Source organism: Hemitrygon akajei, chromosome 8, assembly GCF_048418815.1.
Source record: "Hemitrygon akajei chromosome 8, sHemAka1.3, whole genome shotgun sequence".
Taxonomy (NCBI): Eukaryota; Metazoa; Chordata; class Chondrichthyes; order Myliobatiformes; family Dasyatidae; genus Hemitrygon; species Hemitrygon akajei.
Window position 1 is genome coordinate 840434 of NC_133131.1, and position 26759 is coordinate 867192.

The following is a 26759-nucleotide window of genomic DNA, read 5'->3' on the forward strand; positions in this document are numbered from 1 at the left end:
ACCCACGGACCTGCTGTCCGGTCCAGTGAGACAGCCTGGGTCATTCCCCCCGACCCACGGACCTGCTGTCCGGTCCAGTCAGACAGCCTGGGTCATTCCCCCCGACCCACGGACCTGCTGTCCAGTCCAGTGAGACAGCCTGCGACCCTGACCCACGGACCTGCTGTCCGGTCCAGTCAGACAGCCTGGGTCATTCCCCCTGACCCACGGACCTGCTGTCCGGTCCAGTCAGACAGCCTGCGACCCTGACCCACGGACCTGCTGTCCAGTCCAGTCAGACAGCCTGCGACCCCCGACCCACGGATCTGCTGTCCGGTCCAGTCAGACAGCCTGGGTCATTCCCCCTGACCCACGGACCTGCTGTCCAGTCCAGTGAGACAGCCTGCGACCCTGACCCACGGACCTGCTGTCCGGTCCAATGAGACAGCCTGGGTCATCCCCCCCGACCCACGGACCTGCTGTCCGGTCCAGTCAGACAGCCTGCGACCCCGACCCACGGACCTGCTGTCCGGTCCAGTCAGACAGCCTGCGACCCCGACCCACGGACCTGCTGTCCGGTCCAGTCAGACAGCCTGGGTCATTCCCCCCCGACCCACGGACCTGCTGTCCAGTCCAGTCAGACAGCCTGGGTCATTCCCCCCGACCCACGGACCTGCTGTCCAGTCCAGTCAGACAGCCTGGGTCATTCCCCCCGACCCACGGACCTGCTGTCCAGTCCAGTCAGACAGCCTGGGTCATCCCCCCCGACCCACGGACCTGCTGTCCGGTCCAGTCAGACAGCCTGCGACCCCGACCCACGGACCTGCTGTCCGGTCCAGTCAGACAGCCTGGGTCATCCCCCCCGACCCACGGACCTGCTGTCCGGTCCAGTCAGACAGCCTGTGACCCTGACCCACGGACCTGCTGTCCGGTCCAGTCAGACAGCCTGGGTCATTCCCCCCGACCCACGGACCTGCTGTCTGGTCCAGTCAGACAGCCTGCGACCCTGACCCACGGAGCTGCTGTCCGGTCCAGTCAGACAGCCTGGGTCATTCCCCCCGACCCACGGACCTGCTGTCCGGTCCAGTGAGACAGCCTGGATCATTCCCCCCGACCCACGGACCTGCTGTCCGGTCCAGTCAGACAGCCTGGGTCATCCCCCCGACCCACGGACCTGCTGTCCGGTCCAGTCAGACAGCCTGGGTCATCCCCCCCGACCCACGGACCTGCTGTCCGGTCCAGTCAGACATCCTGCGACCCCGACCCACGGACCTGCTGTCCGGTCCAGTCAGACAGCCTGCGACCCTGACCCACGGACCTGCTGTCCGGTCCAGTCAGACAGCCTGCGACCCCGACCCACGGACCTGCTGTCCGGTCCAGTCAGACAGCCTGGGTCATTCCCCCCGACCCACGGACCTGCTGTCCGGTCCAGTCAGACAGCCTGCGACCCTGACCCACGGACCTGCTGTCCGGTCCAGTCAGACAGCCTGCGACCCTGACCCACGGACCTGCTGTCCGGTCCAGTCAGACAGCCTGCGACCCTGACCCACGGACCTGCTGTCCGGTCCAGTCAGACAGCCTGGGTCATTCCCCCCGACCCACGGACCTGCTGTCCAGTCCAGTCAGACAGCCTGCGACCCCCGACCCACGGACCTGCTGTCCAGTCCAGTCAGACAGCCTGCGACCCTGACCCACGGACCTGCTGTCCGGTCCAGTCAGACAGCCTGGGTCATCCCCCCCGACCCACGGACCTGCTGTCCGGTCCAGTCAGACAGCCTGGGTCATTCCCCCCGACCCACGGACCTGCTGTCCGGTCCAGTGAGACAGCCTGGGTCATTCCCCCCGACCCACGGACCTGCTGTCCGGTCCAGTCAGACAGCCTGCGACCCTGACCCACGGACCTGCTGTCCGGTCCAGTCAGACAGCCTGGGTCATCCCCCCCGACCCACGGACCTGCTGTCCGGTCCAGTCAGACAGCCTGCGACCCCGACCCACGGACCTGCTGTCCGGTCCAGTCAGACAGCCTGCGACCCTGACCCACGGACCTGCTGTCCGGTCCAGTCAGACAGCCTGCGACCCCGACCCACGGACCTGCTGTCCGGTCCAGTGAGACAGCCTGGGTCATTCCCCCCGACCCACGGACCTGCTGTCCGGTCCAGTCAGACAGCCTGCGACCCTGACCCACGGACCTGCTGTCCGGTCCAGTCAGACAGCCTGCGACCCTGACCCACGGACCTGCTGTCCGGTCCAGTCAGACAGCCTGCGACCCTGACCCACGGACCTGCTGTCCGGTCCAGTCAGACAGCCTGGGTCATTCCCCCCGACCCACGGACCTGCTGTCCGGTCCAGTCAGACAGCCTGCGACCCTGACCCACGGACCTGCTGTCCGGTCCAGTCAGACAGCCTGGGTCATTCCCCCCGACCCACGGACCTGCTGTCCGGTCCAGTCAGACAGCCTGGGTCATCTCCCCCGACCCACGGACCTGCTGTCCGGTCCAGTCAGACAGCCTGGGTCATTCCCCCCGACCCACGGACCTGCTGTCCGGTCCAGTGAGACAGCCTGGGTCATTCCCCCCGACCCACGGACCTGCTGTCCGGTCCAGTCAGACAGCCTGGGTCATTCCCCCCGACCCACGGACCTGCTGTCCGGTCCAGTGAGACAGCCTGGGTCATTCCCCCCGACCCACGGACCTGCTGTCCGGTCCAGTCAGACAGCCTGGGTCATCCCCCCCCGACCCACGGACCTGCTGTCCGGTCCAGTCAGACAGCCTGCGACCCTGGGTCATCCCCCCGACCCACGGACCTGCTGTCCGGTCCAGTCAGACAGCCTGGGTCATCCCCCCCGACCCACGGACCTGCTGTCCGGTCCAGTGTGACAGCCTGAGACCCCGACCCACGGACCTGCTGTCCGGTCCAGTGTGACCCGCACCCCGACCCACGGACCTGCTGTCCGGTCCAGTGTGACCCGCACCCCGACCATAGCCCTCCATGCCCATTCCATCCATGTGCCTATGCAAACTTTGCTTAAGTAGTTGTGCAGTGTGTGGAAAGCTGCTGAGAGTTACAGTGGTTCATTGATAGGATGTAGACGTGGCAGATGGAGCAGTAGCCAGAAAAGTGTGAAGTGATTGACTTTGGCAGTTCGAACTTGAAGGCAGACACAGGGTTTATGGCAGGATTGTTAGCAATGTGGAGAAACAGAAGGATTTAGGAGTCCACGTCCATAGATCCCTTAAAGTTGATAGGCTGGTTAAAAAGGCACATGGTGTGTTGGCCTTCATTCGTTGGGGGATTGAGTTCAAGAGCTGTGAGGTCATGTTGCAGTTCTACAAAACCCTGCTTAGACCACATGGAGTACTGGTTCAGTTCTGGTCACCTCATTATTGGCAGGATGTGGAAAATTGACCAGGATGCTGCCTGGATTAGAGAGGGTGCAGAGGAGATTGACCAGGATGCTGCCTGGATTCGAGAGCATGTCTTATGAGGATAGGTTGAGCGAGCCAGGGCTTTTCTCTCTGGAGTGAAGGAGGATGAGAGGTGTACAAGATGATAAAAGGCATCGATGGAGTGGACAGTGGGAGACTTTTTCCTAGGGTGGAGATGGCTAATAGGAAGGAGGGGCATAATTTTAAGGTGACTGGAAGAAAGTATAGGGGGGATGTCAGAGGTAGGATTTTTTACACACAGAGCGGTGGTGTGTGGAACGCCCTGCCGAGGTGGGGGCAGAAGCAGATACATTAGGGACATTTAAGAGTCTTTTAAATATTAAAATGGATTATAGAAAAATGGAGGCTATGTGAAAGGGAACAGTTGGATTGGTCTTGGAGTATTTTAAAAAGTGGGTACATTGTGGGCCGAAGGGCCTGTACTCTGCTGTTCTGTGTTCCAAATATTACAACTGATAGCACATCCACCAATTTCACACTCTCACAACCCTCCCCTTAAACATTTCACCTTTCACCCTTAACCCATGACCTCTGGTGGTAGTCTCGCACAACCTCAGTGGAAAAAGCCTGCTTGCATTTACCCTATCCATACCCTTCATAATGTTGTACACCTCTATCAAATCCCCTCTCATTCTCCTACACTCCAGGGAATAAATTCCTAACCTATTCAACCTTTCCCTATAACTCAGGCCCTCAAGACCCACCAACATCCTTGTAAATTTTCTCTGTACTCTTTCAACCTTATTGATATCTTTCCAGAACAGCACACAATACTCCAGATTAGGCCTCATTAACATCTTATACAATGTCAACATAACATCCCAACTCCTGGACTCTGATTTATGAAGGCCAATATGCCAAAAGCTTTCACAAACCTGAGAAATTCTACAGATGTTGAAAATCCAAAGCAACACACACAAAATTGCTGGGGGAGCTCAGCAGGCTAGGCAGCATCAATGGAAACGGTCGATATTTCATGCCGAGACCCTTCAGCAGGGCTGTCAGCATCCTGGCAAAGGGTTCGGCTCAAAGCGTTGACTGTTTACTCTCTTCCATCGATGCTGCCTGGCCTGCTGAGCTCCCCCAGCATTTTGTGTGTGATGCCAAAAGCTTTCTTTATGACCCTGTCTACTTCTGATGCCACTTTCAAGGAATTATGGCTATGTACTCCCAGATCCCTCTGTTCTATCACACTCCTCCCACCCACTGTGTAAGGTCTTCAAATTCTTAATTAAAATTTTCTCTCTGAGAAGGAATGATTATTTGAGAGTGATGTGAGTTTGAATTTTTTTCTGTGAACATTACACACCAATTATAAATGTCAATGTTGTATTTCTAATCCAGGGTTCTTGGACTAAACTGTCATGTATTTCCAGGTTGATAAAGGCGTTGTCCCCTTGTCTGGAACCAATGGCGAGACCACCACCCAAGGTAGACAATCTGCTGCTCCAGGGGTGTGGGACATCTGTCTGGTGTGGTGGGAGATGGGGGGAAAGTGTTACAACTTTCTATGGATTCCTCTCTCCTGCCTGCCACTGTGATTACCCATCTTGCTATTTTGTTGTCCCCTCATTTCTCCCTTTCTCTGCAGCTTAAAACATTTTGGGATCTGGGAATGGATCTGTATTCCTTGAAAATGTGTCACAGCTAGATAGAGTTGTTATGGGAGTTTTTGGCACGTTGGCCTTCATAAATCAAAGTATTGAGTACAGGAATTGGTATGTTATGTTGAAATTGTTTAAGACATTGGTGAGGTCTAACTTGGAGTATTATGTGTAGTTCTGGTCACCTACCTACACGAAAGATGTCAATAAGATTGACAGAGTTCAGAGATGTTGTCAGGACTAGAGGACCTGAGTTATAGGGAAAGGTTGAATAGGTCAGGGCTTTATTCCTTAGAGCACAGGAAAATGAAAGAAGATTTGATATAGGTTTACAAAATTATGCAAGCAAGCTTTTTCAGTAAGTTTGGGTGAGACTCGAATCAGAGGTCATAGTTTAATTGTGAAAGGTGAAATGTTCAAGGGGAACTTGAGGTGGAACATCTTTACTCAGAGGGTGGTGAGCGTGTGGAATAAGCTGCCAGTGGAAGTAGTGGATGCGGGTTCAACTGTAACATTTAAGAGATGTTAGGATAAATCCATTGATAAGAGGGGTACGGAGGGCTATGGTTTAGGTGTGGGTCGATGGGAATAGGCAGAATAACTGTTTGGCATGGACTAGATGGGTCGAAGGTCTTGTTTCTCTGATTTTGAACTGAAGTTAGGTCATTGAATGAAACATGAGCTGCCACTTGCTCTCTATCAGGCCTCTTCAGCTTTAAAATAATTCATCCAATCATCTCAAAATGCTTTTATGGGATCCCGATGTTTACAACAGTAACTGTGATCTACAAGTTCACTATAAGGACAACAAGGTTAACCTCTCTGCTCTTTCAATAATGTTTTTATAACTACTTGAGAGAGCAGAGGGCACCATGGTACAATATCCCATCCCACAGATCCCTGTATGACACTGTTTATGCCTGGGTTATCTGCTCAGACCCCTGGGGTGGGGCTTGACCAAAGCTTACTGAAAGATCGGAAACAAAGGAGATTCTGCAGATGCTGGAAAACCAGAGCAATGCACACAAAATGCTGGAGGAACTCAGCAGGTCAGGCAGGATCAATGGAAAAGAATAAAGAGTCGATGTTTCAGGATGAGTTTCTTTGTGAGGACCGGAGAAGAAGCAGGAATAAGAAGGTGGGTGGGGGAGGAGGGGAAGAGATGCAAGCTGGCAGGTGATAGGTTTCAAGGTTACATTTAATGTCAGTGAAATGTATACAATATACATCATGAAATGCTTTTTCTTCACAACCAACCACAAAAACAGAGGAGTGCCCCAAAGAATGAATGACAGTTAAATGTTAGAACCCCAAAGTCCCCCCCGCTCCCCCCTCCCATGCGTAAGCGGCAGCGAGCAACGATCTCCCCTCCCCCCTCCAGCAAAAAGCATTGGCGCCCCCCCCCCCCCCCACCGAGCACTCAAGCTGCAGCAAAGCATCAATAAAGACACAGACCTGCAGTACCCCAAAGGCTACTCGTTCACCCGGTAATTCAACATACTGCAGGCTCTCTCATAAGGGAAAAAGAGGTGTCTCCGTTTCACAGCGAGAGGTGAGGGGGAAGATGGCGTGAAGTGAGAGGCTGGGAGGTGATAAGTGGAAGAGGTAAAGGCTGAAGAAGGAATCTGACAGGAGAGTGGACAGTGGGAGAAGGGGAAGGAGCAGAGGCACCAGAGGGAGGTGGTAGGCAGGTGGGGAGAAGAGAAGGAGCTGTAGTAACCAGAATGAGGAATGGAAAAAGAGAGAATGGGGAGGTGGGGGGAAAGTTACTGGAAGTTTGAGAAATCGAAGTTCATGCCATCAGGTTGGAGACTACCCAGTCCAAATGTGAGGTGTTGCTCCACCAACCTGAGTTTGGCCTCGTCATGTTGCAGTACAGGAGGCCATGGACTGACATGCCGGAATGCGAGTGGGGAATCAAATTGAAATGGATGGCCATCAGGAAATCCTGCTTTCCATGGCAGATGAAGCAAAATTGCTCGACGATGCTGTCCCCCAATCTACGTCGGGTCTCACCAATGTGAGCACCAGATACAGTAGCTGACTCCGACAGACTCTGACTGGTGAAGTGCTGCCTCACCTGGTGGTGTGGCTTGGGCCTTGAATGGAGGTGAGGAAGGTGGTGAATGGGCAGGTGTTGCACTCCCAGGGAGGGAGGGAGATCAGTGGACAACTAGATCATGGAAGGAGCAATCCCTGCAGAGAGCGGAGGGGGGAGGGAAAGATGTACTTGGTAGTAGGATCCTGTTGGAGATGGCAGAGGTTAGGGAGAATGATGTGGAGGCTCTTGGGTGAGAACAGATGTGGTGGAAACAGAGGAACTGAGAGAAGGGAATAGCAGTTTTCAAGTGACAGGGTGGGAAAAGGTATAGTGAAAATAGCTGTGAGAGTCGAAGGGTTTATAAAAGATATCAGTAGACAGTTTTTCTCCAGAGATCGAGACAGGGGAGGGAGGTAACATAAATAGTGATAGACAATAGACAATAGGTGCAGGAGTAGGCCATTCGGCCCTTCTAGCCAGCACCGCCATTCACTGTGATCATGGCTGATCATACACAATCAGTACCCCGTTCCTGCCCTCTCCCCATATCCCTTGACTCCACTATCTTTAAGAGCTCTATCTAACTCTATCTATCTAACTGAGAGGCATTGATCGTGTGGATAATCAGAGGCTTTCTCCCAGGACTGAAATGGTTGCCACAAGAGGACACAGGTATAAGGTGCTGGGGAGTAGGTACAGGGGAGATGCCAGGGGTAATTTTTTTACTCAGAGGGTGGTGAGTGCGTGGAATGGGCTGCCGGCAACGGTGGTGGAGGTGAATACAATAGGGTCTTTTAAGAGGCTTTTGGATGGGTACACGGAGCTTAGTAAAATAGAGAGCTATAGGTAAGCCTAGTAATTTCTAAGGTAGGAACATGTTTCAGCACAACTTTGTGGGCTGAAGGGCCTGTATTGTGCTGTAAGTTTTCTGTGTTTCTATGTAACAGAAATACACCGAATGAATTTAAGGGCAGGGTGGAATCTGGAGGCAAAGTTGATGAAATTGAGCTCAGCACTGGTGTATGAAGCAGTGCCAATGCAGCCATCAGAGCAGTGCAGGAAGAGTTGGGGAGTGTTACCAGTGTGGTGATGAAGATGAAACTCGGCCAACGTGGCTGGTGTGTATTTTAGTGAATTCCCATTGCATGATTTATTGTTAATTGCTTCAGGGCTGCCTTCGGAATTGCTGAATATGGACTTTCCCACTGAATGAGTTGAACAGTGATCAAATGGTAATAGTCACTGTTTAAACATAATCATCCGAATTGCTTTCAGCCAAAAATAATTTTGTTTGACCAATCATGTCTTGTGTTACAAAATGAAAACAATTATTTGTTAGAGATGGAAGATTTGCATTTGTATTTTTATTTTTGAGTCTGACAAACTGGTGTCTTTCCATCTTGAAGGCTTGGATGGATTAGCGGAGCGTTGTGCTCAGTACAAGAAGGACGGTGCAGACTTTGCAAAGTGGCGTTGTGTACTGAAAATCAGTGCAACAACCCCATCTGCTCTTGCCATCATGGAGAACGCAAATGTCCTGGCCCGTTACGCCAGCATATGCCAGCAGGTAACGTGGAAAAATTTCAACGATGCTTTCTCCTGAGTGTTATTGAAGCTGGAGTTGCAGTTCCCATCACTATGTCTTGTAATCACCCTCCCCCCACCACACACACATTCCTCCCTCACTGATGGACAGTGTAGATTCCCCCAACATTGGAAACACTCTCTCCATATCCACTCTATCTAGGCCTTTCAATATTCAACAGGTTTCAATGAGATCCCCCTCTTCCAGTGAGTACTGTACAGGCCCAGATCTTGAGAGTTAACCTTTTCAATCCCAGGATCATTCTTGTGAACCTCCTTAGAATCCTCTCCAATGCCAGCACATCCTGCCTTAGATAACTGGATTAGGACATGGGGTGTGTGTGTGTGTGGGGGGGTGGGGGTGGTGGGAACTATTGGTGGTTAGAGATGGTCACATTGTCCTGGATTTCTGATGTGGCTCAGTGCTCTATTGAAAAGTTAGCTGTCAAACCAGTTGAGTTTAATGATGTCCCATTGAGCTGTAGATGGGTAAAGAATAACAGGGAAAGCTCAAACCAAAAACAGATCCTGAATGGTAATTTCCAGAATCCCCTTACCTCTGTCCATTGTGTGTTCCAGAATGGTATCGTTCCTATTGTGGAGCCAGAGATCCTGCCTGATGGTGATCACGACCTGAAACGATGTCAGTATGTCACAGAGAAGGTAGGCTTGTGTATATGCAGCACTGATCAGAACAGTACGTCACTGCTCTTTGAATCTTCCCAAATAGACTCATAACACGAGCACACAACTGACGCTATTTAAATACCGTTCGCTCTAAGCACAGTGTAGTGTCTAACGGCCACATAGCTGATGTTATTTCAGAACATGTCAGCAACATTCTCCTGTCCCAATTAAGCAGCATGGTGTCCCAACAAAAGGAATTTGGGCCATTTTCTTCATTCATTTTTGTTCTTTAACAGTTGTCCCAAATAAGTGGCTGCCCCGATTAACCAGTGACCCAATTAACCAGAGTACATTCTGTGTGTGTGTGTGAGTGTGAGTGTGTGTGTGAGTGTGAGTGTGAGTGTGAGTGTGTGTGTGAGTGTGAGTGTGAGTGTGAGTGTGAGTGTGAGTGTGAGTGTGAGTGTGAGTGTGAGTGTGAGTGTGAGTGTGAGTGTGAGTGTGAGTGTGTGTGTGTGTGTGTATACAAATATAGATATACAGGGGAAGAATCTGTTCTTGAATTGCTATGTGTCGTCAGACTCCTGTACCTCCTCCCTAATGAAAGATAGAAACAGAAAACCTAACCCTTCACTTCCTCATCCAGGTCATTTATAAAAATCATGGAGTAGGGGTCCCAGAACAGATCCCTGAGGCATACCACTGGTCACCAACACCATGGAGAATATGACCCATCTACAACCACTCTTTGCTTTCTGTGGGCAAGCCAGTTCTGGATCCACAAAGCAATGTCCCCTTGGATCCCATCCATGCCTCCTTCCTTTCTCAATAAGCCTTGCATGGGGTGCCTTATCAAATGCCCTGCTGAAATGAGAAGAGTCATGTCCTGAGTGAGGGGGGTCCTTCATGATAGACACCACCTTTTAAAGGCATTGCCTTTTGAAGATGTCCTGAATGTTGGGGAGGCTGATGCCCACGGTGGAGCTGACTGAGTTCACAACTTCCTGCAGCTCTTTCTGATCCTGTGCAGTGGCGCCTCCACACCAGTCAGTGATGCAAACTGGGGTACGAGGTAGAAACTGATGAATGCAGGGTGTTACAGGAAACAAAAGTAGTCAGTGAGTAAATCTAATAACAGATTTTTTGACATTAATCTGCTGTAACCATTTGCTGGATATGCCTACAAAAGGACGCTACAACTCCGTATAACACAGTAACGCACAGCAAGTGCCAAGAACAAGATTTCCCAGTGGCCAACCTTTTAAATTCCAGTCCCCATTCCCATTCCGTCACGGGGGGGTCACGGCCTCCTCTACTGCCACGATGAGGCCCCTGTTAGGCTGGAGGAGCACCACCTCATACTCCATCTGGGTAGCCTCCAAACTGATGGCATGAATATCAATTTCTCTAACATTCAGTGATTTCTCCTCCTTCCCTTCCACTCTTCAATTCCTCCTCTTCCCTCTTCTCCTCACCTGCCTATCACCTCCCCTAGTGCCCCTCCTCCTTCCCTTTTCCCATGATAACTCTGCTCACCTGTCAGATTTCTTATAGATTCCCAGTTTCTTACTTCATCCCCCGCCCCCAAACCACCTGGCTTCACCCATCACCTTCTAACGTGTTCTTTCCCTCCCCATGCATTCTTATTCTGGCTTTGTCCCTCTTCAATGCAGACAGTGGTGCTTTGGTGAAAACGGCTCTGCGGGCTGCAACAGGCTGGCGATGAGGCGTTCAGCTGGAGTCCTGCTCTGGTGTTTGATATTCTATGTGTTGTTCGCTCGCTCCTTGCCATTGGCGCAATTTGTTCTCTTTTCACGCATTGGGTGTTGGATGTGTTCCATGGTGTGTCTCTGTTTCATGGCTGCCTGCGGGAGGACATGTCTCAGAGTTGTATTCTGTATACATATCTTTGAATCTTTAAATAGGGAGAAGGGAATCTTTCTGTGAGCTGAGCTGTAATTAGAACACTATGTGTGGCCTTTGCATTTTAGGTATTGGGTGCTGTCTACAAAGCACTGAGCGACCATCACATCTACCTGGAAGGTACTTTGCTGAAACCCAACATGGTAACTCCCGGACATTCGTGCCCCACCAAGTACAGCCCGGAGGAGATTGCCACCGCCACGGTTACTGCACTGAGACGCACTGTTCCACCTGCCGTTCCAGGTATGTGGACCTCAGTCACCTGGAGTATGACAGGCACCTGCTGCTGAGCTGACTGATATCAGCACAGGAGCGTAGCGGCTAACGTACCAGAAATCGTGGATTTCGGTTCGGTTCTTGCCGCTGTCTGTAAGGAGTTTTCCCATGACCACCTGGGTTTCCTGCCACATTCCAAACACATACAGACAGGTTAGGGTTACTAAGTTGTGGCCATGCTATGTTGCCCCAGTACATCCCCACTGATTTGATTTGATGCAGGCAACACATTTCACTGTATGCTTCGATGTGCGTGTGACATAAAATTCATCTCTTTAAAATCTTAAGTGGGTGCAGATTGTTTATGTTTTGAGTGGACTTGGTGTATAAAATTATACCCCACTGCTTAGCAATTATCCAAGAAACTTGGAAAATAGGCCTTGTGGATCTCACTGTGCCCAAGAGCTAGGGTAACACCATACCCCAAGAGTCCTACATCTTCACAGAGCATATTTATCAGAAAACATCCTTTTTCTCTATTTCTTTCCATGCACCATATCACGTGGCAGGAGTTACCATGATGAGGCTAAACAGACATTCTAACAAGACACACCTAACAAGAGGAGGGTGGAAATGCAGGTCAGACCTCCCTCGTTCTACAAACTCACATTGTCTGTTTTCTCCCAGGAATCACATTTCTATCTGGAGGCCAGAGTGAGGAGGAGGCTACCATCAATCTCAACGCTATCAATAAATGCCCACTGCCAAAACCATGGGCACTGACCTTCTCATATGGCCGAGCTTTGCAGGCCTCAGCGCTGAACACTTGGCGTGGAGAGAAGGAGAATATGCAGGTAGCGCAGAATGAGTTCATGAAGCGAGCTGAGGTAAGTGTTTTCGGGGAATGATTTCTACCTGTGTGCTGGGGTCGTGGACCAGCGATCATACTGGGAACTTATGCTCTATGCCAAACAAAACACAGTTATATAGCTTAGAAACAGGCCCTTCAGCCCATCTAGTCCATGCCAAATTGTTATCCGGCCTGGTCCCATCGACCTGCACCTGGACTATAGCCCTCCATACTCCTCCCATCCACATACTTATCCAAACTTTTCTTAAATTGTTGTGGGTAGTATAGAAAGTTGTTGAGAGTTCAGTGGGATATTGATAGGATTGGGCAAGTGGCAGAAAGAGCTCAGCCCAGGAAAGTATGAACTGATTCACTTTGGAAAGTCAAATTCTCATAAGTGTTGCAATCAAATCTGCATTCACCACTTCTGCTGGCAGCTCGTTCTACACTCAGGTTCCCCTTAAATATTTCACCTTTCACCCATGACCTCTAGCTCTAGTCTTACCCAACCTCAATGGGAAAAAAACTGCTTGCATTTACCCTATTTGTGCCCCTCATAATTTGATACGCCTCTTTCAAATCTCCCCTCAATCTCCTATACTCCAGGAAATAAAGTCCTAACCTATTTAACTTTTCCCTATAATTCAGGTCCTCAAGTTGCAGAAACATTCTTGTAAATTTTCCCTGTACTCTTTCAATCTAATTGATACTTTCCCTGTCGGCAGGTGACCAAAACTGTACACAATATTCCAAATTAGGTCTTTTACAATTTCAGCATAACATCCATTTCCTGTACTCAGTACTCTGAATTATAAATACCAATGTTCCAAAATCTCACTTTATGACCCTGTCTACCTGTGAGGCCACTTTCGAGGAGTTATGGATCGATATTCCCAGATCCCTTGCACTCTCCTCAGTGCCCTACTGTTCATTATGTAAGCCCTACTCTGATTTGGCCTTCAAGAGTCTATATCTCACACTTGCCTGCATTAAATTCCAGCTGCCATTTTTCAGCCCATTTTCCCAGCTGGTGCAATAAAGCTGCAAGCTTTGATGGTCTTCCTCGTTGTCCACTGTGCCCCCAGTTTTGGTGTCACGTGTAGTATGTCGGTGGAACACAGATTTTATGGGTGGGTGAGGTAGGGACTCTGCCCTGGATCACCATCCACCATGGACATGGGCTTGTAATCCGAGCTGCTCCAATCTGACACTTTACTGACTCTTTGAGGAACTATTTAGCTTACTGGCACTCAGATCTGCAAGAAGAGAAAGTTGAATTTGCACTGTGGTCTTCACACGGTAAAATGCCATTATGAGGCCGCTCCCAGGTTGAGAACACTGCCTCGTATTCTGTCTGGTTGCCTCCAATCTGATAGCATGGACATTGTTATTAGAAAATAGGACATAGAAATCTACAGCACATTACAGGCCCTTCGGCCACAATGTATGCCCAGCATGTAACCTACTCCAGAAACTGCCTGGGATTTCCCTAGTGCACAGCCCTGTCTTTTTCTAAGCTCCATGTACCTACCTAAGACACTATTAAAAGACCCTATTGTATCCGCTTCCACTACTGCCGCCAGCAGTGCATGTTATTTCTAACATTCAGTGATTTGTCTCCCTCTATCCCTTTCATCCCTGGCCCACTGTCCTCTCCTATCAAATTCCTTCATCTTCAACCATTTACTTCTTCCACCTATCACCTCCCAGCATCTTACTTTAGGGACAGAGGTGTGGGGAGTTAGAGGTCAGATTAGAGTTTAGGGACAGGGATGTGAGGAGTTAGAGGTAAATTTAGGGACAGGGATATGGGGGAGTTAGAGGTCAGATTAGGGTTTAGGGACAATGATGTGGGGAGTTAGAGGTCAGATTAGGGTTTAGGGACAGGGATGTGGGGAGTTAGAGGTCAGATTAGGGTTTAGGGACAGTGATGTGGGGAGTTAGAGGTCAGATTAGGGTTTAAGGACAGGGATATGGGGGAGTTAGAGGTCAGATTAGGGTTTAGGGACAGTGATGTGGGGAGTTAGAGGTCAGATTAGGGTTTAGGGACAGTGATGTGGGGAGTTAGAGGTCAGATTAGGGTTTAGGGACAGTGATGTGGGGAGTTAGAGGTCAGATTAGGGTTTAGGGACAGTGATGTGGGGAGTTAGAGGTCAGATTAGGGTTTAGGGACAGTGATGTGGGGAGTTAGAGGTCAGATTAGGGTTTAAGGACAGGGATATGGGGGAGTTAGAGGTCAGATTAGGGTTTAGGGACAGTGATGTGGGGAGTTAGAGGTCAGATTAGGGTTTAGGGACAGTGATGTGGGGAGTTAGAGGTCAGATTAATGTTTAGGGTCAGAGATATGGGGGAGTTAGAGCTCAGGGCTCTGCTTCATGTTGTGGATGGGTGATGAGGACATTTGAAGTTCAGCCCTCCGCTTTGCACTTGAGGTCCAGCAAGCAGGTGTCTATTTGAGCAGGCGGCACACGGAGGCATGAGGCCTAGCCAGTCGGTGCTCCTGGAATTTGAGCCTGGGGTTCTGGTTTCCATCTTGGGCTGGCCCGGGACTCAATACTGAAGATCTGAAGCCTGAACTCTGGAGACTGGAGGTCCGGAGGCCTATCCTGGAGTTGGAAGACTGTCCGTGTATGTGGGTGGGAGGGGGAGGGGGGAAGAGGCTTGATTTGCTACTGTTGTTTTATTGCTTGTTGTGTTCTGCCGAGCATTGTGGGTTTGCTACGTTGGTACACGTGCGTGGTGCGACATGCAGAGGTTGTGTTGGTCGTTGATGTAGGTGACACGTTTCACTGAATGTTTCGATGTACATGTGGTAAATAAATACGAATCTGAACTATGAGATGCTGCTGTAACAGGGCCCTATGAGAATCAACAAGCCTCAGGGACTGTCTATTTTAGTGACTGGGGGTACAGTAGTATTTTAGACACCCCATTATAATGGCAGCAGTCTGGTACTCTTCTGGGCTTAATGGCTGCATTGTTCTGACTCATTTCTAAACAATGTATACTTAGACTTTCTACTTCATCACCTTTGTCATTACTTTGTAGGTTAACAGTTTGGCTGCCCTTGGACAGTATGAAGCAAGCAGTGAAGGAGAAGGTGCAGCCAGCCAGTCTCTCTACATCGAAAATCATGCTTACTGAAGGGAATAAAATCAATAAAAAAACTAATTCTACAATAGGCTTTTCCTAATCAGCTGACCCTCTGCTGCCTCGTACACCGTGATCACACTGCCTGCCTGCATTGTTAATCTGCATAGATGTGACCCAAGTTTAAGAGAATGGGCAAGACTACTCACTGTCCCTCCATCTCCTATAACCCCTGCTCAGTTTGTCTCACCCTCTATCGTGACCTTTCAATAGAAATGAACAGCTCCTTATTGGATGTACTAACCTCTGATATAACGCAGTGTGTTCTTGCTTCTCTGAAAGGTTTAAACCGTGTTATAATGTTAGCTGCCTTGCCTTTTACTCACCCAGGCTTGTGATGAACAACAACCTCCTTTAGATCAGATACTCAATGCGGTTTGCTGTGTCACAATGTGAAGCTGTTACCGTAGCTTGTCAGTGAAATCCCAGAGGTGGCTATACACTTGGAAATTTAACACTATTTATTACTAATCCATACATCGTTAAACAGACGGCGTTTCTCCCAGAAGATGCACTGTTTGTGTATTTATTGTGTGTGGTGAAAACACACAACTGTAGATGTGATTATGTGGGAGCACTGAGTATTGTGTTGGAAAGTATTTTGTTATATATAACTGTACTGACTTTACACCTACTAGTAGTTGCAATAAACGGGGAAGAAACTCTCATATTATTCTCTGTTACTCAATTTAAATATGTTTCAACTTGTAATTCATGTAGCAAATCTCTTAGGCTCCTTTCTCAAAACCTCTGTGCAAAACATTGGAGTAGTGGTTAGTGTGACACCTACAGCTCAGGAAGTTCTGGAGTTTGCAGTTCAATTCTGTAAGGAGTCATAGAGAAATACAACACAGATGTAGGCCCTTTGGCCTATCTAGTCCATGCTAAAACCAATTAAACTGCCTACTCCCATTGACCTGCACCGGAACCATAGCCCTCCATACCCCGTACTACATGCATTTGTCAAAATTTCTCTGAAAAGTTGAAATCGAGCTCACATGCAGCACTTGTGTTGGCAGCTCATTTCACACTCTCATAACACTCTGAGTGAAGATGTTTCCCCTCGTGTTCCTCTTTCATGCTTATCTCATGCCTGCTTGTATTTACCCTGTCTATACCCCTCATAATTTGATATGCCTCTATCAAATCTGCTATCAATCTTCTATGTTCTAAGGAATACAGTCCTAACCTATCCAATCTCTCCTGATAACTTAGGTCCTCCAGTCCTGGCAGCATCCTTGTAAATTTTCTCTGTACTCTTTCAACCGCGTTTACATCATTCCTGTAGGTAGGTGGCCAAAACTGTAAACAATACTTCAAATTAGGTCTCACTAACGTCTTGTACAACTTCAACATAACATCCCATCTCCTGTACTCAATTTATGAAGGCCAATGTGCCAAAAGCTTTCTTTACAACACTATCTACCACTTCCAATGAATTATGGACCTGTATTCCCAGATCCCTTTGTTCTCCCACACTCCTCGGTGCCCGACCGTTCACTGTGTAAGACCTATTTGGTTGGTCCTGCTGAAGAACAAAGCCTCACACTTGTCTGTATTAAATTCCATCTGCCATTTTTGCAGCTGGTGTATATCCCACTGCAAGCTGTGACAGCTTCCTCACTGTCCACTGCACTCCAGTTTTGGTGTCATCTGCCAATGTGCTGATCCAGTTAACCACATTATCATCCAGATCATTGACGTAGATGACAAACAACAATGGACCCAGTGGCACACCACCAGTCACAGGCCTCCAGTCAGGGAGGCAACCCTTTACTACCACTCCCTGGCTTCTCCCACAAAGCTAATTTACTACCTCATCCTGAATGCCAAGTGACTGAACCTTCTTCACCAGCCTCCCATGCAGGACCCTGGCAAATGCTAAAGTCCATGTAGACAATATCCACTGCCTTGTCTTCATCCACTTTCCCGGTAACTTGCATGAAAAACTCTTAAGATTGGTTAGACATGACCTACCACACATGAGACCATGCTGACTATCCTTAATTCATATCTATCCTGATGCTTATATATCCGGTCCCTTAGAACACCTTCCAATAACTTTCCCACAGCTGATGTCCGACTCACCAGGCTGTCATTTCCCGGTTTCTGTTTAGAGTCTTTTTTAAACAGTGGAATAACATTGGCTATCCTCCAAGCTTCCAGTACCTCTCCTGTTGCTAAGGATTTAAATGTCTCTGCAAAGGTCCTGGCAATTTCTGCACTTGCCTCCCATAGAGTCCGAGGGAACACCTTGTCAGGCCCTGTAGATCTGTCCACCCTGATCTGCCTCCAGGTAGCAAGCACCTCCTCCTCTGTACAGGATCCATGAAGTTGATGCCGATTTGCCTCACATCTGGGTCCATCTCCTGAGTAAATACAGATGGAAAGAATGCATTTAAGATCTCTCCTATTTGTTCTGACTCCACACATGGATTACCATTCTGGTTTTCCCAAGAACTAATTTTGTCCCTTGCAATCCTTTTGATCTTAACATATCTGTAGAATCCCTTGGGATTCTCCTTCACTTTGTCTACGAGGGCAACCACATGCCTTCTTTTAGCCTTCCTGATTTCTTTAAGTGTTCTCTTGTATTTCTTATACTCCATAAGCACCTCATATGTCCCTACCTGTGTTTATCTGCTATGCGTCTCCTTTTTTACCCTCCTTAACCAGGGCCTCAATATCACTAGAAAACCAAGGTTTCCTACACCTTGTATGTCGTTCCCGTGGAATGCATTGGTATTTCTCCGGGTGCTCTGGTTTCCTCCCACAGTCCAAAGACGTACCGGATAGGTTAATGGTGATTGTAAATTAGGTTAGGGTTAATTGGGGTTGCCGGAAAGGCATGGCTCGGCTCAAAGGGCCTACTTCGTTCTCTATCACAAAATAAAAAAAAACAGCTTTCTTCCCAACCACCATCCATTCCTCTTTCTTGCTAGGACAATTTGCAATGACCTATTAACTGACTAACTAGTACTAACCCACGTACAAGGAAGGAACATACAAACCTGCTCACAGAGGATGCTGAAACAAATTTCACGTCACATGCCGGTGATAATAAACCTGATTCTGATTCTCAGCTCTAAACTCCAATGCCCCAACTGTAATCACGTCTCACTAACTGCTACCCTACTGTGGTGAATATTTGCTACTACTACTACGTCGACTCAGGCCTAGGGGGCCGGCACCAGGCACAATGACGGATTCTCCACTCCTCCCTCTTCCTCATCAGTGTGTTCAGTTCATCTACATTTAAATATGTTTAAACTTGTAATTCAGGTGGAAAATAGTCAAGATTCTTTCTCAAACCTTTGTGCAAAAGGAAATCTTCCCTCCCAAACCAGAATCTCCTCTATCTCTGTCTTCCATACAGTTGCATAGGATTATTCATTGCAGTTTCTGTAACAATTTTTTTTCACCAGTCAGAGTCGTTAGCCTAATCACAGAACAGCGCAGGGCTGGGGTTAAATGGGTGGGTTGTTGGGGGTGTGACTCGTTGGGCCAGAAGGGCCTGTTCCACACTGTATCTGCCTCCAGTACCTCTTATTTGCCACTGTTGTGTCTTCTCTTTGATATTCTTCCCAAAGGGCCCTGGACCTAAAACATCAACCATTTCTCTTCCTTCAGATTTTATCTGACCTGCTATGCTTCTACCTGACCTGCTATGTTTCTGTCTGTTCTATCTGACCTGCTATGTTTCTGTTTGTTCTATCTGACCTGCTATGTTTCTGTCTGTTCTACCTGACCTGCTATGTTTCTGTCTGTTCTATCTGACCTGCTATGTTTCTGTCTGTTCTACCTGACCTGCTATGTTTCTGTCTGACCTGCTATGTTTCTGTCTGTTCTATCTGACCTGCTATGCTTCTACCTGACCTGCTATGTTTCTGTCTGACCTGCTATGTTTCTGTCTGTTCTATCTGACCTGCTATGTTTCTGTCTGACCTGCTATGCTTCTATCTGACCTGCTATGTTTCTGTCTGACCTGCTATGTTTCTATCTGACCTGCTAATGCGTGACCCACAAACACACAAGCGAACAGCTATATAACCCGAGCTAAAATGTAACAATAAGTGAGCTTGAACATCCCACTATTATCCCATGAACGTACTTTAACACAAGAATAATAAATAGTACTGGCCACTAGGAATGCCGGAGCGAGCTGCTGACCACAATACTGTTACCACATGGAAACACACAAGCACCTCTGCACCATCCACCACAAGCAAGACTTCCCGGTGGCCAAACATTCCTGTGCCGACATGTCACTCCCTGACCTCCTCTCGTGCCAAGATGAGGCTAACCTCAGGATGGAGGAGCAGCACCTTGTATTCCATCTGGCTATCCTCCACCTTGATGGTATGAATATCAATTTCTCCTTCCAGTGAAAAAAATTTTCCTTCCTTCCTCTATTCCCCACTCTGACCCTTTACTACTTCTCACCTGCCTATTATTTCCCCCAGGGCCCCCTCCTCCTTCCCTCTCTCCTCTCCTACCCTTGACCTTTCCCACCCACCTGGCTTCACCTATCACCTTCTGGAATGGGCGAGCCAGTTCTGAATCCACACAGCCAAGTCTTCCTGCTTGTTTGTTTCCAATGTTGGATTTCCAGCACTGTTTGACATGACGCCCGGTTGAATTGGAATTGGTTTATTGCTGTCACATGTCCCGATACAGTGAGGACCTTGTCTCGCATTCTGTTCATAGAGATCAAATCATTACCAAATGTATTGGGGTAGAACAAGGTAAACCAATAACAAAATGCAGAATGAAGTGTTATAGTCAGTGCAGGTAGACAATAAGGTGTTAGATGATAACAAGGTAGCTTGTGAGGTCAAGAGTCTATTTTATCATTACTAGGAGACCATTTAATAGTCTTCTTACAACCCAGAAGAGGTTGTCCTTGAGCCTAATGGAATGTACTTTCAGATTTTTGTATCTTCTGCCCAATAGCAGAGACAAGAGAGGCCGGGTTAAAACCACAAATAAATCCTGTTTCTTTGCTATCATAGAGTCATAGAGCACTATAGCACAGAAACAGGCCCTTCAGCCCATCTAGTCTCCGCTAGCATGTTAGTCTGTTTCTCAGGTCCCATCAACCTGCGCCCAGACCATATCCCTCCATACCTCTCTCATTCATGCACTTATCCAAACTTCTCTGAAATGAATAATTGAACCTGCATCCACCACGTTCACTGGCAGCTCGTTCCACTCGCACTCCCCTCTGAAAGAAGATGTTCACCTGTTCCCCATAAAATCTCACCTTTCATTTTACCTTTTTTCATGCCATGCACCCATACCATTAACCAAGGGGCTCCTACATTCAGTATTTTGATTTATAAAGGCCAGTGTGCTAAAAGCTCTCTTTTCAATCCTGTCTACCTGAGATTCCTCTTTCCAGGAATTATGGATTTGTATTTCCAGATCTCTCTGTTCTACTGCATTCCTCAATGCCTGCTGGTCACTACCCTGGTTGATCCTCTCAAAGCTCAATGACTCACACTTGTCTGCATTGACTTCCATCTACCATTTTCAGCCCATGTTCCAGTGGTCCAGTTCACTTTGCAAGCTTTGATTGTCTTCCTCGCTGTCCACTACACCCCCAATCTTGGTGTCATCTGCAAAAATGATCCAGTTTTCCACATTGTTATCCAAATTATTAATGCCAATGGTCAATTTTTTTCACACCGTCTACTTCCAGACTCCACAGTAGGGCACTGAAGTGTGAACAAAATAAAGGGACCTGGGAATACAGATCCCTATTCCTTGAAAGTAGCACCAGAGGGAGATGGTTTTCCTGACACATGTCCAGTGGCCACTTTATTAGGCACACCTGCTTGTCAATGTAAATATCTAATCAATCGTGTGGCAGCAACTCAATGCATAAAAACATGCAGACATGGTCCAGAGGTTCGATTGGTGTTCAGACCAAACATCAGAATGAGAAAAAATATGATCTAAGTGACTTTGATCATGGAATAATTGTTGGTGCCAGACAGGGTGGTTTGAGTATCTCGGAAACTGCTGATCTCCTGGGATTTTAAGACACAACAGTCTCTAGAGTTTACAGAGAATGGTGCAAAAAACAAAAAATATCAGTGAGCGGCAGCCCGATGGACAAAAAATCCTTGATAATGAGAGAGGTCAGAGGAGAATGATCAGATTGGTTCAAGCTGACAGGAAATCGTTACTCAAGTAAACACACATTACAACAGTGGTGTGCAGAACAGCATCTCTGAACATACAACGTCAAATCTTGAAGTGGACTGGTCGATAGAGTAGTCCCAGTAGAATGATTGCTCCCTTCCAGTTCCCTCCCTCGCTGACTCAGATGTTCCCTGTATGACAGGGGGTACCTAACAAAGTGGCCACTGAGTGTACAGTGAGGTTAGAGAGGATAGATCAGTACATGGATTTGGGGTGTGCGTGGAACTACAGCTTGTGGCCATTACCGAGAACAACTATCGCAAGGACGTTGACTACTTGATGTTACAGGATTTCAATGTTTCCAAAGGGACAGGGAAGGAGGCAAAAATGGGTGAAGGGGAGTGATCCCTGGGAAAGTGTGTGTGTGTGTGTGTGTGTGTGTGTGGGGGGGGGGTGAACCAAAGAACCCTTTGGAGATGGTGGAAGTTATGGAGGATGATGTGCTGGATGCAGATGCTCATGGTATGGATAAGAGGAACTCATGGGTGGTAGGTAAGAACAAAAGGAACTTTATCACCGTTATGGCTCTGGGAAGATGAGATTTTTCAGGAAATGGAGGAGATGTGGGCGAGGACACATCAATGGTAGACATAGGCACAAGAGATCTGCAGATGCTGGAAATCCAGAGTAATACACACCAAGTGGCAGAGGAACTCAGCAGATCAGGCAGCATCTCTGGTGAGGAATATAGAGTCAACATGTCGGGCCGACACCCTTCATCAGGATCTTTATTCCCCTCCATTGATGCTGCCTGACCTGCTGGGTTCCTCCACCATTTTGTGTGTGTTGCTCTAGATTTCCAGCATCTACAGAAGTAATAATGTATTAATTTCTCCCAGTACCACATAACAATACGTACGGAGATGCGGGAGAACACACCACTATGCGGACTGAAGATAAGCTCCAGCCCCACTCCAAGCCTGCGCCATTTTCCCCGCCAAAACCGCGCACGCGAACACGCTGAGCAACTGAATCGTGAGCCCCGGATGTTGGCGGCTCCACGGTAGACCCGCCCCAACTCTAATATGATTGGCTAAGGGTGAAAAAATGAGCGACACGGTGATTGGGCAAGTCGTCTGTCAGTACATCTGTCCACCGGGGCGGAGCGCAAACAGGAAGAAAGATGGCGGCAGCCGATGCCGCGGCGGAAGGTGCGAGAGTTAATGTTGTATTTGTGTTAAAGTGAAGGGCGACGGTGGCAGGGACGGAATCCCGGATACATCAGGGGGACAGGGAATCTCGTATATTAGGGGTACTGAGGCTGACAGGAGTAAGGAACTCTGGATAAAAGGAATACTGAGGGTGGCCGGGTCAGGAAATCCAGGACTATCAGGAATACTGGTGGTGGTAGGGACAGGACATCTCGCATATCAGGGATATTGGGGGTGGTAGAGGTAGGGAATCCCAGATGTCAGGGATACTGAGGATAACAGGTGCATGGAGTCCCAGCTATTGGGAATAGGGAATCCTGGTTAACAGGCACAGCGATCCCTGGATATCAGAAATATTCAGGGAGGCAGGGGTGTGGATCCCTGGATAATTAGAGATAATAAAATTGGGTGTAAAAAAACTCTGGATGATGAAGGATCCTCAGGTTCTGGTGAGGAAAAAGTGGGAGGCATGGAACATGTACAAGCAGGGATGGGCTGGAATATCTGGAGGAGCATTAAGATGCAGAATGTATTTTGAAACAGAAGGGCAATAAAAAGTGTTCATGAGATTGCTTTAGCAAAGGAAATAAAGGAGAATCCAAAGAGATTTTATATGTATGTTGAGGGAAAAAGAGTAACTTGAGAGAGAACAGGGTTCCTCAAAGACAAAACGGTACATCTGCATGATGGAGCTGTGGGAGGTTGGTGAGGTCCTTAATGACATTTCTTGTTTGCTCTTACTGTGGAGAAAGGCATGAAGATTTCAGGAACAGGGAAACTAAATGGAGAAGTCTTGGCGATTGTCAACATTACAATGGAGGAGGCAATGAATGGCTTAAAATATTTGAGAGTAGACATATCGCCAAGGCCCGACCAGCCATATTGAAGAAGCTTGTGGGAGGCTAGAGAAGAAACTGCAGGCGTGCTGGCTGGGATCTTTGCATCATCGTTAACCGTCAGTAGACTGAAGATTAGTGAATTTTGTGCCTTTATTTTTAAAATACAGCAAAAATTGTTTTGAATTATAGACCAGTAAGCCTAACACCTGGGGTGAGTAAGTGTCTGAAGAGAATTCTGAGGAATAAGATATACACACATTTGCAAATTTGGGAAGGGGTTGATTTGGGGCAGTTGGCACAACTTGGTAACTTGTGAATTTAGCTGAGTTTCTTTGATGATGTGACCTAGAAGACCAAAGAGGGTGGTAGACAAGCATGGACTTCAGTAACTGTTCCCTAAAGGCAGTCAGCCTAGCAATGTAGGTTTCTTGTCACTTAGTGACCCCCCCCCCCTTCCACCAGCAGAGCGTGCCAGAGACTAGTTGTTGCTACCTCTATCATTTTGTAACCTCTCTCCCCTGAATCCTGATGATCATCCACCTCATCACAGGCAATAGAACAGGACAGTGCAGTACACCTTTATCAAATCAACCCTCATCCTCCGAATCAGAATCAAGTTTAATATCACTGGCATTTTGTGAAATTTGTTGTTTTTCAATACATAATAAAAACTATAAATTACAGTAAATATTTATACCTACGTATATTAAGTAAGTAATGCAAAAAAAAAGAGATAGTGCTCATGGCTTCAATGTCCATTCAGAAAAGCCCCAGCTCGCTCAACCTATCCTCAAAAGACATGCTCTCTAGTCCAGGCAGCATCCTGGTAAATTTCTTCTGCACCCACATCCTTCCTCTAATGAGGTGACTAGAACTGAATACAAATCTCTTGTCATAACCACAGAAAGTCTGCAGATGCTGGAAATCGGAGGAGCACACACAAAATGCTGGAGGAACTCAGCAGGTCAGGCAGCATCTATGGAAATGATTTTGGCTGAGACCCTTCTTCAGGACAGTAGTCTTTTAATTACCAGAACTGGTGATCTGAGAGACCAGTTAATGTTACAGTATGAACTGGTTGAACTGACTGTAACAGCACCTGTATCTGTGTCCTTTTACCTGTGAGGGACAGCACCTGTATCTGTGTCCTGTTACCTGTGAGGGACAGCATCTGTATGTGTGTCCTGTTACCTGTGAGGGACAGCACTTTGTGTCCTGTTACCTGTGAGGGACAGCTCCTGTATCTGTCAAGCCACACTCAGGTTGGAGGAACAACACCTTATATACCGGCTTGGTAGCCTCCAACCTGATGGCATGAACATTGACTTCTCTAACTTCCGTTAATGTCCCTCCTCCCCTTCTTACCCCATCCCTGATATATTTAGTTTTTTTGTTTTTTCCCCCCTCCCTTTTTTTCTCTCTCTCTCTGCCCATCACTCTGCCTGTTCTCCATCTCCCTCTGGTGCGCCCCTCCCCCTTTCTTTCTTCCTAGGCCTCCTGTCCCATGATCCTTCCCCTTCTCCAGCTCTGTATCCCTTTTGCCAATTACCTTTCCGGCTGTCAGCTTCACCCCACCCCCTCCGGTCTTCTCTTATCATTTCACATTTTCCCCTCCCCCTCCTACTTTCAAATCTCTTACTATCTTTCCTTTCAGTTAGTCCTGACGAAGGGTCTCTACCCGAAACATCGACAGTGCTTCTCCCTATAGATGCTGCCTGGCCTGCTGAGTTCCACCAGCATTTTGTGTGTGTTGCTTGAATTTCCAGCATCTGCAGATTTCCTCGTGTTTACCTGTATCTGTGTCCTGTTACCTGTGAGGGGGTGGCACCTGTATCGGTGTTTTATTGACCATCTCTGCTGATAACGTGTGGTGAGTGGGGATAATTGCATTGTCATTCAGTGACACCGGTTTCAGCACAGCTGCTGCCTTTATTTGTCACGTGTACATCGAAACATCCAGTGAAATGCATGTTCTGCATCAAATCAAATCAGTGAGGATTGTACTGGGCAGCCTACCTCTGACTTCCCACCAGTCACTTTCAAATTACACTCTCTCATATTAGCCATTTTGGCCTGGCCAGAGGACTCGGGCTGTTCCCTCTACAAGGTCACCTCACGTCCTCCTGTGCTCCAACGAGAAAACCCTCACTCACTCAACCTAGAGAATTGAGGATGAGAGGTAACTGGATAGAGGTGTATAGGATAAAGGTTTCGGCCCAAAACATTGACTGTTTATTCCTCTCCATGGATGGTGTCTGTCTGAGTTCGTCCAGCATTTTGTGCAGGTTCCAGCGTCTGCAGAATGCCCTGTGTTGAGAGGCGTAGAGCAAGTGGAATTTTAAGATGGTTAGAGCAAAGTATGGGGGGAAAGTATGTGTGTTTTTTTACACAGTGAGTGGAACACACTGTCAGGGGTGGTGGTAAAGGCAGGTAGAGTCAGGGGTGGTGGTGAAGGCAGGTAGAGTCATTAGGAGACTCTTTGGTGAGTACATTGATGAGGAAATATTTGAGGACTGTGGGAGGGAAGTAGATTGATGTCAGATAGTTTATAAGGTCGGCACAATGTTGTGGCCAAAAGGCCTGTCATATTCTATGAAAATCAGCTGGAGGTTTGTTCATTGTGACTGACTTGATCTGGGAATTGAGATCAGCTGAGGTGGGTGAGCCTTAATATATTAACTACTTTACAGAGTTTAGGTAATATTCAGAGAAATTTTAGTAGTTTCTAGTTAATTCTTCATGACTCGGGTGTGAATGACAAACAAACCTTTTCTTGCTTTTGTTCAGAGAAGTGCCGAGGAAAGCTGTCTGCAGCCTGTATTGCTGCGGTGGTGGTACTGGTCGGGCTGCCTCTCTGGTGGAAAACAACAGAGACCTACCGTGCCTCCCTGCCTTACAGCCAGATCAGTGAGCTGGACCTGCTCTTGGTAAGACTCCCTTCTGTCAGCGATCGCTTCTACGTGCTTCATGCTGAGTATCTGAGGCTGTACAAAACATCAGTCAGATGGCATTTGGAGTATCGTCAGTGGTTTGGGGCCTCAGATTTAAGAAAGGATATGCTGGAGTTGCAGAGGGCCAAATGATGGCTGACAAAAGTTAGGGCATCCTATGATTATGACCGATTAGAGATAAAAGTGGGAAGATG

General features: G+C 48.0%; 2 protein-coding genes across 2 annotated transcripts in view; both read left to right on the top strand.

The window, feature by feature from the left end:
• The window catches only part of LOC140731533 (fructose-bisphosphate aldolase C), a 35540-nt gene extending 19455 nt beyond the window's left edge, over positions 1-16085 (top strand). Inside the window, exons 4-9 of the mRNA XM_073053002.1 lie at positions 4802-4856; positions 8477-8637; positions 9234-9317; positions 11270-11444; positions 12105-12304; positions 15316-16085. Of these exons, the coding sequence (XP_072909103.1) occupies positions 4802-4856; positions 8477-8637; positions 9234-9317; positions 11270-11444; positions 12105-12304; positions 15316-15411 (771 nt within the window). The 3' untranslated portion in view covers positions 15412-16085. The remainder of the gene's footprint in view (positions 1-4801; positions 4857-8476; positions 8638-9233; positions 9318-11269; positions 11445-12104; positions 12305-15315) is intronic.
• A 6594-nt stretch (positions 16086-22679) lies between these two features.
• pigs (phosphatidylinositol glycan anchor biosynthesis, class S) overlaps positions 22680-26759 on the top strand; it is a 43261-nt gene continuing 39181 nt past the window's right edge. The window contains exons 1-2 of the mRNA XM_073053003.1: positions 22680-22775; positions 26402-26541. Coding sequence (XP_072909104.1) covers positions 22748-22775; positions 26402-26541 — 168 coding nt within the window. The 5' untranslated portion in view covers positions 22680-22747. The remainder of the gene's footprint in view (positions 22776-26401; positions 26542-26759) is intronic.